We start from the raw sequence: 15,914 nt of genomic DNA, 5'->3' as shown, positions 1-15,914 counted from the left end.
GAGCAGTACTTCAGAACCAGAGTTTAGTCCTCACCCCCGTGCTAGGACACCTGATTAGAACACCCGTCTTGTGCATATGGGCTGTGAATACTCACTCATAGTGCTCGGGCCACATACTGATGAGGGTGATAGGACTGCAAAGAGGGGAGAGGGAAACAAAAGTCACAGAACAAACACTGTAGAGCAATTTCAGACAAAATCAGCGGACTGGGCAGATTTGCAGTTGTCTTCTACTCATATATGTGGTTGCCCTCACATCCACCATGGGAAAATCAAAAGTCATAGTTTATTCAAGAGAAGATGCTGTGCGCTCAAGTGTCTGTAGGAGGCTTTCCGGCCTCTTCACAGGTCCTATAGGATATTTGTTGCAGGATAGCAAGCACATGTTCAAACCATCTTATTGAGAACAAAATTCCAGAATGTTCTATAACCCACAATTACAAAGACAATATTCTTGAAGGGAGACGCAATTGAAGTTTTGTTTTTCCTAGAGAAGAAGTGTGATCAAAAAGATGAAGATAAATATGTGACAGTTGATTGTATATTGATGGCAGTGTTGAAGTAAAATCAGATTTTTCTCATTCTTCATCCAATTTTAAGCGTAAAAATTCAAACCCAGGTATACATGAAGAGATTCAACTTCACAGATACACTGAAAAGGAAAAAAAGCAACCTGCACATCTTCACCTACATCCTGGCCAAATGGCCACATCATCAACAAAACTGAAAGAAGCTTCTTTGAAGTAGGACCTTTTTTAAACAAGGTTTTATTCAGAAGTTCAATCTAGGAAACTAATGTATGAAAACAGGTTCTGCTGGAATCAGGGGCTTGAATCTAAAGTCAGATCAAGTCCACTCTCAGCCTAGACAGCACCAGACACTCACTGCCTAGGGATCCCCATGTCTCCTGGAAATACTTTCTTAGAAAACAACTGATCTTAATTAAAAGTGAGTTCAAACTCTTTCTTTCTTTCTTTTTCTTTTTGAAGCATGGGGTGGGAGAGTGATGAATGTAAATTTAAAAGTACAAAGATGGTTGTCTATTCAATTAAATAAAGTTGCAAAAGCTAATGTTGATTGAAGCAAAATTATCTACTTCCTTGATTCTCCTGTTTCTATTATATGTATATACTTAAGAAAAAAGTTCATGATCTCATTATCTCCTACTGTGAAGCCGATGTCTGCATGGCAAAGACTTTGAGACAGAAGGTTATCTTATTGAGATGAAAAATTTAAGACTCTTCAGGCCTACTCTCAAAAATAGGTATTTATCTAACTTTGTGCTTGTCGGAATGCAGAATTTATTCTCTAAGAAGACTTAATTATGTATATGTAAAATAGATACAAGAACAACATAGCATTCCACATTCTTCTGACATTAACTCTGAAACAGGGGTGTTAAATGTCAAGCGACTGATTTGCTATACATTTTCTAAAAACAGTAGCTGTTTAAGAGATTATTTCTGAAACTCAAGCGCACCACAACATTTGACATGAGTTTTAAACAAAAGAAGAATGTGCATTTTTGATCTTAACAGACCCTGGAAAAGCTCTGTGACACTGCTTGACTGGTTCTTGTGAAGTTACTTCAGATAGCACAAAAGGGATCCCTGAACTAAGATAAGAACGGCAGGGGTAGAAAGGCACACTGAAGAGTTTCTCGGGAGTGGTTTTTCTTTTCTTTTCAGTGGAAAATGTATAAGAAAAAATAGAGATAAGAAGTCAAACTTTAAACTCCACTGACTTCAAAGCATTTTGATTTGAAGAAAAAAATTTTAAGTGCTAAGGTTTTACTTTTATTTTCAGAGGAAAAAAAACCCAACTAAGTACTGCTTGGTTGGACCTATGGCTACAGACAGTTCAAAAATAAAACCAGGGCTGAAGATGTAGTGCAGTGGTAGAGCTCTTGCCTGGCATGCCTGAAGCCCTGGGTTCTACTCCCAATACCACAAAATAACAACAACAACAACAATAATAATTATTATTATCATAAGAACAATCAGTGCTACCCCATACTTAATCCTACAGCCTCTTCTTGTTTTTCAGGGTGGTGCCTGAGCAGGGTGTCTTGGTTAATCACACGCTAATACAGAAGGAACCAAACTCTACCAAACATATTTAAAGTATATTTGAAGTTTAAAAAGTCTTGAACATACTTTGAAGAACTCTGTTGGTGCTTCCAGGTCCCAGAAATCTGTTCCTTATGCTTCTGGTTTTCTGTCTTCTTCAATCCATTTGTTCCAAAGCAGGTAGATATTTGTATCTCAGCTCTTTTTCCATTTTAAACTCACATTGGCTCCCGGTGCTGAGGATAAACTCTGAACACTTCGGCATGGCCCACAGGGCCCTTTACCATCTAGCTCCTGTTTCTCTTTCCACTCTTGTTTTTGCCACTGTTTCCAGCTTACCACTCTAGTTGCCTAAATTTTAAGCCTTCAAGTATCTGAAAATGCTTCCTTTGCACTACCCCTCTCCTCCTAGGAACACTGCAAAAATTCAACACAAGGTCCTCTTCATCTTTTGGGTCTCAGCTCAGCTGTCTTTCTCCTTGTCTTCTGCCATCATAGTTTTACCTACCCTGGGCTGGTTCTTGCTATAGGAAGAGCTCTAAAACATCTTTAAACTCATCCAGTCCACCTTAGCTGGTGTCTATTTTACTTTTCTAATCTTTAGAGAAACCAAACAGTATTTTTACCCAATAATAACCTCTTACAACTCTCAAATTACTTTTGCTACTATTTTAGCTTATTTCTTAGGTATATTTCAACAATGCACTCTTTAATAAAGCTCTACTGCTTTATTTCGTTCTTTGAGAAATACTGTATAAAGAGTCATAAAATTAATTGAATAAGCCTTAGCATGGGTATGCTTACCCCTTCAGTCATCACTGTTTTTTTCCTATAAATCCCCTTCACACACACCCGTATAATTAATGGTCAGAAGACAAAACATGACATTTTGAGAGGGTGAAAGAGAAACAAAAGAAATTTCTAATCAGCTCCATAAATAACTTCAACACCTTCACTACTTCACTGGTTTTTCTCCAATGTTCTCTTCTCACAAATAGAGGGATAAAGGAAATCAAACTTTTTACTGCCCACTCCTATAAATTATTATACCAGAAGATTAAGTGGCCCTGTACTAGAAAGGGCTCAGCAAAAAAAATGAACTGTACCAAATCCAGAGAGCTCTGTATAGGATATTTAGTCTTTTGAGACAGAGTCTTCCTATATAAAGTTCAGGCTGGCCTTGAACTCACACTATGTACTCCAGGATGGACTTGAACTTGTGGTGATCCTCCTGCCTCAGCCTCCTGAGTGCTAGGATTACAGGGGTGCACGCTACTCCTGGCTCTGTCTAGGATTTTAAAAAGAAGAGAATCTGTCCAATAAGTCCAATAGCACATAACTCATTTTCAATAAGTACCTTGTGGCATCTGATTTAATCTTACACTCTTTGATTCTTTTCACTTGTTTCCTCTCTCAATGAAAATGGTAATAAATTTATGCTAAATGAGGTGAGGACTCTACAGTGTTACATTCCAAAATCAAACCATAACATTATTTGCCATGCTTTTCTGTTAATGTGTACTTTCAAAGAATCACTCAAAATAGGATGATTGATGTTGATTTTTTTTTTTTTGGTACTAGGGATGGAACTCAGGACCTTGTGCTTGAGAGGCAGGCAGCGGAACCACTGAGCTAAATCCCTGGCCCTGTTGATGATTATTTTGACCTTGAAAGGCAAATTATTAAAAATATTTTAAAAGGATATAAAAGATCTATTTTCACACTTTGTGTGAAGGATACAGGTATTTGGGACACAAAATGCCAATGACTTATGAAAAAAAGTGTAAGGCACAATGCTTAGCTCAAACCTACGCAATGATCCCATAAATTAAAGCACTATGTGATAATTCTATACTTCAGGCAGCCACTCCAAAGGTTAACTGGGTCTGATACAAACAGAAGCAAAACTTCATCATAAGGTATTCAGCACTATAAACTGCATTTTAGACACTAAAGTAAGAATTACTAATATACGATCTTTCAAAGAAAAAGATGAAAATATAGCCACAAAACAAAGACCCCAAATATACCTTTCCTGTATGTATTTGAATAGCTCTCCTTAAAATGAAATCAATTTCACAAAATTTGTTCTAATGTGGATTGTGGAAAAAACAATGAGGAAAGCATATATCTTAGTTGGACACAGTTTGATGTTAAGCAGAGTTATCAGAAAGGAGTTCTGTCTTATATACGTGCATGTGTTATACGCAGGCCTATTTATATAAAAGAGAGAGACATGCTAGTTTAGCAAATTTCCTACAGGACTAAAGGTCTACAGGACTATATATGGGAAGACATCAGATCATCTATTCTATTTTGGCATCTTTAAGACACTGACTTTCAGAACACATTGGATTCTTACTACCTCTGAGTTTCTCTCACATACAAAGCAAAATGAACTATGGATTTTGAAGGTTAAATAAAAGTTGTGCTTCACAAAAATTGCACTTGACACACCTTTTATGGTTCTTGCAACAATTTTCTCTGTTTGTGACGTAGAGAACATTATGTTGAGCACTTGCAGGCTCTGCGCTATAATCACTTGGAAAGGGACTTTCTCTCCCAGAGCAGCACTGCTCTCTGGGCCGACCTCTTCTGGAGATGACTAGTGATAAAAAATCACTTTCCCAGCCACAAGCCCAGAAGAAAATCCTTGCCAGGCACATTGTGCTGATACTCTAAAAAACGATTCAAAATTTTAAATCATACCTATTTTGATCATGACAAATAATTCTTTAGTAACTTAAAATTACTTCCCTGCATTTCTTCTGGCTTATTTAAAACCTTTTCTTTGTTCCCTTTTCATCTCAGGCTACACATTTTTATCTGACTTACTTTATAATTCCATGGTAATTTTTCTATCTTGAAACTTTGATTTATGCTTGTCAGCTGAAAATACAATGGCACCTCAGTGCACAAACTTAATTCCTTCCACAGTTCTGGTCGCAAACTGAATTGGATGAGAACCAAATCAAATTCAATGGTTAGGTTCAATGTTGATCTTACGGTGAAATTTGCTTCCATTCTCATCCAATTCGGTTTGTGACCAGAATCATGGAGAGAATTGAGTTCATGAACCGATGTACTGCTTGTATATGCTTTTAAGTGATTATGTCCATTTCCTACAATATATAAAGGTATTTCATTTTTCTGCCGCCATCTTTAAGATAGCTAAGAAATATAATGTAAGATTTTGATATCTTAGCATAGATACATACTTGAAGCAAGAGATTTAAGTGTTATTGGTAAATTTGTATTAAAAAGATGTAAAATGTACTACAAGAAATAGTAAAACAACCTCCAAAAGGAGAAACAGAAAAAAATAAAAGAATGAACAAAAAAATTTTAAAACTTTCCTTTTTTTTTGCAGTGCTGGGTTTGCCTAGAGCCCTAGGCATTCTACTAAGTTACATTCCCAGTTTTGATTAAGTATTTTAAAAGGAGAAGAGATGATCAAAAAAAGAGGTGACCACATGTCTGTAATCCCAGTATTCTGGGAGGCTGAGGCAGGAGGACTGCAAGTTTGGGTCCCACATTGGTAATTTAGGGAGACTATGTTTCTCTCTCTCTCTATATATATATATATACACACACACACATACACACACACACACACACACACAAAAGAGAGGAAAGGCTGGGGAAGTAGCTCAGTGCAAAGGCACTAGGTTCAATCTCTAATATTGGAAATAAGAATAGAAAAGAAACAAGAAAAGAGGAGAGAAAAGAGATAAAGGAAAAAGAACAGGGACAACCAACCTGTTCAGAAACAACAGACTATCAGTGTAGAAACACATTCCCAATTAAACCTGCACCAGTCAAAAGTCAATAATAAAATTTCATAATTCTGAGGATTGATTCTAACTTTATCTCTCTTTTTTTTTTTTGGTACCAGGGATCAAACTCGGGACCTTGCACTTGTGAGGCAGGCAGCAGAACCACTGAGCTAAATCCCTGGCCCGTAACTTCATCTCTTTTGAAATGAAACATTTTAAGAAGATACAAATCCTTCCAGCATTAAATAATATCTCTTGATCTCTTGTGTCATTAACATTAGAAAAGATAACAACAAAGCAAATATTCATCAATGATTTTAGATTAAAATCAAACTTACGTCTCTAAGTTGTCACCTTCGAGAACTGTCTGGACAGGCAGGTAGCCAAGCCGAGGGTGTTTGGCAAAGTATTTCTTTGATCTAAATTTGTTCTTCAGCACCTTTGTGAAGTCTCTCACATCTTCCCCAGATGTTGTCTGTAAGGTTAAAGAAAAAATTGCACTTCTCATTAAGACTGAGGGAGATAACCATCCACAATAAAATCAGAGCAGATGTAAACTGACACCATTAAACGGCAACGATTCTGGTAGCTTTATGCATTTTTGGAATAATACCCAATATTCTTGAAAACACATTACAAATTGGAATTCATCATTAAACATATCCACTGATAAAGTTTTAAATTTTCTGTTGAAAATAAACCCTTTCTTCAATGTTTTAAACCTTGAGCCAAAAAGTAAAATTAGTTTTGGAAATATCACTCACTGGTTGATTCCTACCACTAAAACTACTTATTGTTAAAAATGTAGTAAAGAGGAAGTATTCTGAGTATTACATAGTTTTGACTATGTTGAATAAATTGAAGTTAGCACATGGCCATTTTGGCTCCCCCAGGAGAGAAAGTGCAGATGCACCCTGGAGCTCTAGATTAGAAAGAATCCTGTCTATTTCTTTATCCTTTCTACACTGCAGCCATACAATTGTCTTACTTGAGCCAAATTTTTAAAGGTGACATAAAACATTATTGTTTCCTTAAGTATTTTAAGATGACTGGCTTCAATACTCCTTTAGGGTAAGAGGGGCTGAAATTACCTAACCTTACCCTCTTATTCTATCCCATGAACTGTTCTCTAAGTTCCAATTTTCTACTCTCTCTCATCAATTCAGCATCAGTTTTTATTTGCTATGCAGTAACAACTTTAGTCCTTCTGGAGATATAGTTAAAATATTCATATTATTTGCATAGAATTGAAGTAAAACCTTGATTGTCTGCCTCCTACTTTTCTGGGGAACCTACCACTGAATAGACCTCACTCCCATCTCCTTATAATCAGAGAATATTTCTACAGCATTAACTGAGTCATAAATATTTGTTTATTCTGCTGCCAGCTCCCTGCTCCCACCCCATCTTTTCTGTCACTATAAACTTGTTCAGGCCTCATATGAACTTGTTTGCAAACTGAAACTTTAAAAAATATAATTATTTTTAAAAACAACTAAGTTGGGGTCAACCCTTACAGTTTTGCTGCTTTTTATCTAGTCTCTCTCTCTGCCTAAATATGTTTGCTTCTAATAAAAAATTGCAGGAACTTCTGAGTCTACTCTTAGGTTTGCAGGACAGAAAGGAGTCATGAATAATACCACACTATTTAGGGATAGTCTAAAATGCATTACTTTTTCACATTATTAAAACAAACGACAAACAAATAACAAATGCCTCCAGTAGGGACAGTCTCAGGCTATCATTAGAAACTGCCAGAAGATTCACACTGTTAAATCTTCTTCTGAATGACTGAAAATAAACTATAATGATTTGAAGTTCTATAGATAGAGATTATCCCAAATGCAAAGCAGATGTGCAAGATGGGAAGAAGTCATTAACAGATAGACCAAAAACTGTAAGGCAATCCTGTAGAGGAAAAGTTGCTATGAGAGAGAGATGGTGTTTTGTAGGTATTAAGACCTTACCAGGCAGAATAGGAGAAATAATCAGAATAAATTGAGAGTTATAAAAAAGAAACTTTCAGAGAAAGAATACTTGGGACCTAGCATCACTTGTAAGGATATTCACATCTTTTGCATTGGGTAGCACACTGCAGATAATCAAGTTTATAGATATCCTCCTCTGATTTACAAAGAAGAAAAGTGAAACAAGCTTTACATAACTGACATGCAAAATGAAGACACCTGTGTTAAGAAAAAGATTTTAGGAGCCAATTATTTCAGTATCTTTGTTCAGCACCTTCTTAGTAAAGAGGGAAGTACTCAGTGAAGAAGTGCACTCACGCTTTTACTTGGGTCACCTCCACACTTGCAATATATAGGTCTGGATCTCTTAGGGCAGTGGTTGTCAAGTGAGACCTGGGTCTCCATCTTGCAGCCCAAGGTTGCTTGAGTGGGAGAAAAGGCCAGATGGGCAGGGCCTCAAATTCTGTCTCCCCAGCTGCCTCAGTGTACACTGCATAATTCAGTGGTCGTGAGTATATTCACAGCTGAACAACTAGCATCACTACCTAATTACAGAACATTTATTTTCATCACCCCAAAAAGAATCAATATGTGCATTACTACCCCCAACCCCTGGAAAGCATCAATGTGTTTTTTGTGTCTGAATCTGCCTATTCTGGACATTTCATCAAAATGAATTCATATAATATATAATTTTTTTATGATGGCTTCTTTCTATTTCATAATATTCTTCTAGCTCATCACATTTGGGTTCCTACAAGGAATCTTGCTTAGAGAAAGAAAAAGCCCAAGTCTAATTCCATATCATACATTACTTAGTTAAATATATTCAAAACAGAAGATTAGACCAAAATCAATCCAACACAAAACAGAACAAAAAAATCCCCTCTCCACACTACTCCTCATCACAAAAACACACACCTGCTCATCTTCCCAAAGTTTTATATCAAAGACTGAAATTAAATTAAGTTTGCAATCACGGTTATATATTTTTTTAAAAAGTTAGTGCAAATTCACAGAGAAACAGAACATTTTTTCAGAATGATTTTTATATTGAGGAAAAAAAATCTACCAGTCAAAGTTGCAATCTAAAGGCATTAAATAATGCTATGAGCTTCATGCAATATTAAAAGAAAATGTGAGAAGTAATTCATCCCACAAAGTAGGGATTATATTTGGGGTAGCAAAATATATATCTTTGGGATAGAGCCAAGAAAATGAATTAAGCCCACATTTGCACCAAAAATGTTAAAATATTTATACATACTTGGTCAAATTTGCTATTTAATGACAGTATCTAATATTTCTCTATTTTACAGTGTTAATGCAATGGTTTGGTTAAACAAAAATGGAAATAGAGGACCACTTACCTAATATAATGAGTATAATGAATTCAACTCTATTTTCACATTAGATTTAATATTTTGTTTATTTTTCAAAAGCAAACAAGTATTGTTATTATACTAGGAAGATGGAATTCAAGGAACACTTATCAATGAACAAATTATTCAATACTTTAAGTGAAAAATGGAATTCTTGAAAAAATTAAGTTTTTGTTTACTGCTGTACATAAAAGAAGAGAGAAGGAAACAGAAGATTTTGCAGGTCCCACTCAGTGAGACGATGGTAACATTAGTACAGATCCTTCAGCATTATAAATTGTTTTCTTTTAATCTCATTTAACCATCATGGCCTTTAAGAAGATTATCATTGGGTGTCTGGCCTGCAGAGAAACAATAAGCTTTCCAAGAACTCTAACCCTGTCAGTATGGGAAAGTTGGTCTGGCAAACCTAGGCCTTTTCATCATATCAGGACTATGCAGAAAAACAAAACAATTTTTTAAGTTTTGTAGGAGAAAGAATCCATGGCTCCTAAGTATAATAACTATTACCACACTTTGCATTCATCATTCACTTTAAATAAAGTACTGCTAAGATGTTATGTGGCTGTTTATGAAGAAACACACTGAAATTTCATTTTATAGATTTAAACTGCATGTATAGAACATGTTCAGTGTAAATACAGTTAGAAAGAAAGTACATATAAAGGAATAAAAGTAAAAGAGAGCTACGGGATCACTCAGAGATAACCATTCTTAAAATTTAGTTATTGGACTGATGTTTACCTTTTAAAAACATATACACAACAAATATATCCTTCATGAGTGACTGTAAGGTGATACCATCATCTAGGTCAGGCTATGGAACTTTGCTGAATATTCTAGAAACTCCTTCCACTCTCAAGTCCCTTCCCCTCTCCATAAAAAGCATAATCCTCTTTTAGTAACTTACTTATATTTAAAAATAATTTATCATTCCAACTTCTATTCCTAAATATTATGGTTTAATCTTGCTCATTTAGAAATATCTAGGGGCTGGGGATTTAGCTCAGTGGTTCCGCCGCCTGCCTTGCAGGTGCAAGGTCCCGAGTTTGATCCCTGGTACCAAAGAAATAAAAACAAAAACAATAAATATCAATATGAACTCGATTTTATCATATTTGTGGGTTTCAATCTGTCACAATTATTAAGATTCAAATTGCTGCATCTTTGACTGGCAGAAGCTTCTTTCGGTTGGCTCTTTTTATCGAGGGACTAGTAGTAGTTTTTAAGAACTTACTTGCTAGCTAATATTACAAGATATTCTAAATTCACCTTCTATCCTGTCTAGGCTCTTTCAGTAGAAATATGTATTGAAAGGCATCATTCCCCATGAGGTTACATTGAAGCATGTGATTCACATTCCCAATGGTGGGGCTTTGCTTTCCTTCTCCATTACATCTTCACCTCCTCTCTTCCATAACTAGAACCTCCATTCTCAGGGACACAGGGAGATAACATTCATTTGGGTTTACCCATATGATACATACAACAGTCTCAGAATACTAATATTATATCAGCGTGACTATTTGAAAACATTAAAATATACATTACTTTTCCATTCTCCTCCCAGTGGCAAAGTAGTTACATTATGTTCTCAGATGATAAGCCCTTACACACTATACTTTCTCCCTTGTAGCCTCATTTAGTCTGAGCTCTATAGGTAACAAGAGAATGTTCTCCATCAGTTGCCATGTTGTCTCTCTAGTTATTTTGGACTCTAATAAACTTCCTCGGAAGTGCTTGCATGTTGAGGACAGTTTTTCCATGTTCACTGCTAGACACTGGAAGGTTGTTTTCTCTGGAAATAAAATTCTGGGCTCACCTATTTTTTCCCTTGAGTTTCTTAAATATGTTACTTCATTTTCTTTGGTATAAAAATATGATGATTAATTAATTTTCCTTTCCTACTAAGTCATGCCTTTTGTTTTTGTTTAAATAAGCAAAGAGTCTTTTCTTTTTCTTTGAAGTCCAGTAAATATACCAAGATGTCTTGGTGTTGGTCATTCTTGGTATTCTCAGGTAAGTGACATACTGTGATACATTCTTTCAGCATATAGCTGCTGCTTTTGTTCTTTTTTGGAGGAAAGTTTTCCTTGAAGTTTCATTTTTAGTATTTGTTCTATTCCCATGCTTAGGATTTCTTTGGGAATTTCCACTATCCATTGGCACTTTTTTGGCCTATCTCCAAGATTTTGTTCTCTCTGGAATTCTTTTAATTGCTTTCTTTTTGAGTTTTAAAGTTTTGCTCTTACACATTTTCTATTTCTTTCAAGATATTCATATGTTGTTTTTATGCATTCTTACCTTCCTTAGGATTATTCTAAATTTCTGAACTGATATTTTTTATTTCTAATTCATTTTGAGTTCTGTCACCTCTTCTCACAGATGCCCCAATTTTCAGGATTTTCCTTCATGAATACCTTTTTTTAAGGTTGCATATCTGCTTTTGAAATAAGAGGCCAAAGTTTCAACCTGTTCAATGAGCATATTACTGGCATGCATCATTTGTGCTGATTTTATTTTATTCCTTATCTCTTTTTCTTAAAATTCTTTTACATGAGATTTGAGCTTGACAGTTTTGTTATTCAATTCCTTTTTATTATGAAACTTATTTAGAAAGAAGTAAGCAAGACTCAGGCAAGTTTCCCAACTTCACAGAGATTCTTCTTTTGCTTCTGTGTGGTATTTAAAACAATAGGGTATGGCTCAGTCCGTTCAGGTTGTGAAAAAGGTGTACCACTGGCCGAGTAGCTTATAAGCAACAGAAATTTATCTTTCAGTTGTGAAGGCTGCAAAGTCCAAGATCAGGTTTGGTGTCTGGTGAGAGCTCGCTTCCCAGTTTACAAATGGGCATCTTATCACTCTGTTCTCAAATAATGGAAGGAACCAGAGAGCTCTTTGCAGTCTCTCATAAATGCGCTAACTTCCAATAATTTCCAAAGGCCTCATTTCCTAAAACCACATTTCTTTGAGAAGTAGGTTTTAGTATATGTCTTAATTTTTATTAAGCCATATTTGCACTACATAATGGTTACATCCATTGCAGGCAATTGGTACACACACTACACATCTCAATTCTTTTTCCCCCTTCCTTACACCCCATTTTTTTCCCCATTAAGTTTATTGGTACATTTTAGGTATAAAATACAGTTACATTCATCATTGGGATCTTGTACCATTACATGAGTATCTTGGTTCTTATTTATTTCCCCTTCCCCTGCCCTCCCTTCACCCCCTCCACCCTTCCCTATTTGCAAAGACTTTGTTTCCATTTTTTCCCTTTTCTCATACTTTTTCTTTTCCTTTTTTTCCTTTCCTCTACCCCTCCCACTTCCCCTGCTCCTTTAGACCTTTTCTTTCTGTTACACAATATCAGTTATACATTTTAAAAATTACAATATCAAGATCTAGGAGACATTACAACAGATTTTATAGAATTTAAAAGGATATAGAAAGCATATTTCAAAAATCTTTTTTGAAATAAATTTAACAACTTCTAAGAAGGACCTTGGAAGACAAATTAATGAAACTAACTCTGGAGGAAATATAAAATTTGAATAGCACCTATTAAAGAAAGTATATTCCTAGCTTGAAAACCTACCTATATGACAACAACAGTCTCATATACATTTTAACTGATAAATTATATCAAACATTTAAAGCAGGAATAAAAAGGAACACTTCTCCCTTCATTTTAGGAACTCAACATTGTGCTAATCCTAAAACTGGATAAAGATAATAGAAGAAAAAAGTATGAACCTAGATAGAAATTTGTTTAACAAAACAAACTATTAGAAGTCAGATCTGGCAGTATGTAGAAAGTGGTTTTGTTATAGGGATGGCAGTGTTGGTTCAGCATTGGAAGATCCACCCCCAAAAGTCATCATTTTAACAGAGGAAAGGAAAAAGCCATATGATCCTGTCACTAGTTGGAGAAAAAGTATTGGACTAAATTCTATAGCTGATCATGATAAAAGCTATCAGGAGACTAGAAGTAGAACAGAACCTTCTCAACAGATCAAAGACATGTACTCCATACTTCCAGTGAGAACTCCTTATATGAATGGAGAAGAAACAATGCTTTCTCCTTAAGGTGGGGAACAAGGGCACATATGCTTACTCTTTATCTGTCCATTAAACTTTGAAACCTAGTCCCCACCAAAATAGTCTGGCAATAAAATGACACAATTAGGATAGGATTGGCACAGCAGAAGCAAAATCTTTATATGTAGATGAAATGATCATCTACAGAGAAAATACTAAGAAATCTCTAGGAGCCCCTAGAACTTGTACTTGAATTTAGCAGGAATAGAAAACACAAGGTATATATAGAAATTCAGGTCTGTGTATACTTGCTATAAACGAAGAATTGGATATTGAAATTTAAAAGTTATGTAGGAGTACAAAGGACCTTGAAAAGTTAAAAAAAAACAAAACAAAAACCAGTGTTGGAAGACGTTTAGTACCTAATTTTAAGACTTCTTCTAAAGCTACAGTAATCGAGGCAGTGTTGGCCTTACAGCCCATTTTATTCTGCCAGCAAGCAACAGATTCATTTATATGGCTGTTCAGGGAACATAAGTTATAACAACACTTGAACTTCAGGGCTTACTATTTCCTTCCCCACCCTCAAACCTCAACATATCCTTTATAAGACCTTTTCTTTCCTTCACCTCTGTTGCCCTGAGCTGCTCAAACTTGGTTCCATTCCTAGTAGATTACATTCTGCATGAAAAAAGAAATTCCCCCTTCTACAAGGAAGCCCCGTGGGTCAGGTCTGAGACCCCACAAAGGGCCATAATATTCTGGAAATTTTACACCTTTGTATCTTGGGTTTCAGGGACAAGCCCTGCCCAGATTGGCCTCTACTCTGAAACCAGCCTTTCCTGCTTTCTGTTGAATATCTGCTGCCCTTTCAGGATCTCCAGTTCTCAGACAGCTTTGCTTCTTTCTCATTCCTTTCCTACAGGGAATGATAATCTTAAAATTTTTGCAACTGGTGAAGGCTTGTTGCCACCCAGTTTTATTTGGGGGCCACCTTGTCACCTCTTTTTGTTGGAAATGTTGTCTGTGGATTTTTAGTTCTGCCGCCTAGTTACCCTATCACTTTTTATGTAGCTACTTTAACAAACCGAGGAAAAATGTCAAAGGTAAAGTGTTGCTGAATTACAAAATCTGCTCTGGGCTACACCCATCCATGCAAGTTTCTCTCCAAACCCTACAGAAAATCTTGTGTACAGGAGGCTCAGAAAACTTTTCACTCTTCAAGTTCTATTTTACCACCACCACCAACAACAACAACAACAAAAAAGTAAAGGGTTTTTAAAATTTTTCTCCTCCAATTGTTCCTTAATTGAGAACAAATATAGATACTTCATATGGAGCATAATTTCAAGTTACTCTGTCTTTTCCTTGAGTTTGTACATCTACATAAAAATGCATGTGCATTGCTCTGGTTCTGTTCATGTATCAAATGGTATATGCTTAGCTTAAATGCTGGTACATATGCACTATTGAACTTCAATAAAAATTGATAAATGGCTTAACAGCTTTTCCTTCTTATTAGTGTGAATCACAAATAGCAGCAAGGCTAAATGTAGAAGAATCTAGAATTCAGAAATTCTAACCCTACAGTATTCATAATCAAGTAGGCCCTTTAGTAAATTGCTTTACAACTTCACTCAAAACCCTTGTACTAATTTTAAAGATCCACAGAGTGGCCTATATAAAGGGTTTATTTACAATAATGTCAATTTCAAGGCCAAAACAAAAAATTCCTAATCACTGAATGATTTAACCAGAATAACAAAAAGAACCACAAATAAACAAATAAAATCATATTCATTTTAAATCTTGCAATTATATTTTTTGGCACCTCATAACTGGAGATGACAAATAGAATACCTACTTCCTTAACAAATACTCCTGCCAGGAGGCTTTTAAACTACAAATATGAATACTTACAGATAAAAGGAAACAAGGAGGTATAAAGACATAAATCAAGATTATATAAAAAACAACACTGTTACTTAAGCACATGAATAATGAAACAGTACCACTTGTATCACGCACAAGTTCTAAAATATTGTTAGTGTCATTAGCAAGATTTACCTCTCAAACGTAGAAGTGGATCATTCCCAGTAGTATATACTTACAAGCTGTACATATTATTATTATAGGACTTATTTTATTTTAGTTTTAAATTTTTTTAGTACTGGGGATCAAACTCGGGTCCTTGCACTTGTGCAGCAGGCAGCAAAACCACTGAGCTAAATCCCCGGCCCTATAGGATTTATTTTAAAGACAGTCTCTATGGAGCTTTTTAATTGCAAAATAATCTCTGTTTTCATTTAAGTTTCATTGATTTCAACAAGTTGAAATTCAGACATATTTGAATTCCATAGATAGGATTAAATCAGTAAGAGAAGGTAAGTCTTTCAAGTACCAGTGGTAAATTATGAAGCTGAAAAATTAACAGTAGAATCCCCAAGGGGTCCAGATAGAGTAAGATATCAGTTATCCAAAGCAAAGTAGATTTTGTCCAAGCCTCACTTTAAAAGCATATGACACAATCTAAGTGCACTAGACATCCTGGGAAGGCAATGTAACATGGACAAGAGATGACAAACCAATTCAGGATGCTGACATCAGAGAAAAAGCAATGATGGTGCATTTTTAGCATATTGGCCAACATCCCAAATTACATCTGAAAAGCCAAGA

The 15,914-nt window shown here is 35.5% G+C and overlaps 1 protein-coding gene across 16 annotated transcripts in view; it reads right to left on the bottom strand.

Annotated features, from left to right (window-relative positions):
- The window catches only part of Utrn (utrophin), a 527,655-nt gene that overhangs the window by 25,116 nt on the left and 486,625 nt on the right, over positions 1–15,914 (bottom strand). For 13 of the 16 annotated variants that reach the window (XM_087190253.1, XM_087190252.1, XM_087190262.1 and 10 more), the window contains 2 exons: positions 6,184–6,320; positions 96–134 (listed from right to left, as the gene is read on the bottom strand). In XM_087190253.1, coding sequence (XP_087046379.1) covers positions 96–134; positions 6,184–6,320 — 176 coding nt within the window. Of the gene's footprint in view, positions 1–95; positions 135–6,179; positions 6,321–15,914 lie in introns of those variants that run through there. The other 3 variants (XM_087190255.1, XM_021259287.2, XM_087190264.1) reach the window with 2 other exon arrangements.

This window comes from Heterocephalus glaber, unplaced genomic scaffold, assembly GCF_053883595.1.
Source record: "Heterocephalus glaber isolate CG9 unplaced genomic scaffold, H.glaber_assembly_v1.0 deba00001550, whole genome shotgun sequence".
NCBI lineage: Eukaryota > Metazoa > Chordata > Mammalia > Rodentia > Bathyergidae > Heterocephalus > Heterocephalus glaber.
The sequence above is the reverse complement of the archived record's forward strand: the minus strand, read 5'-3'. Positions and strand labels throughout refer to the sequence as shown.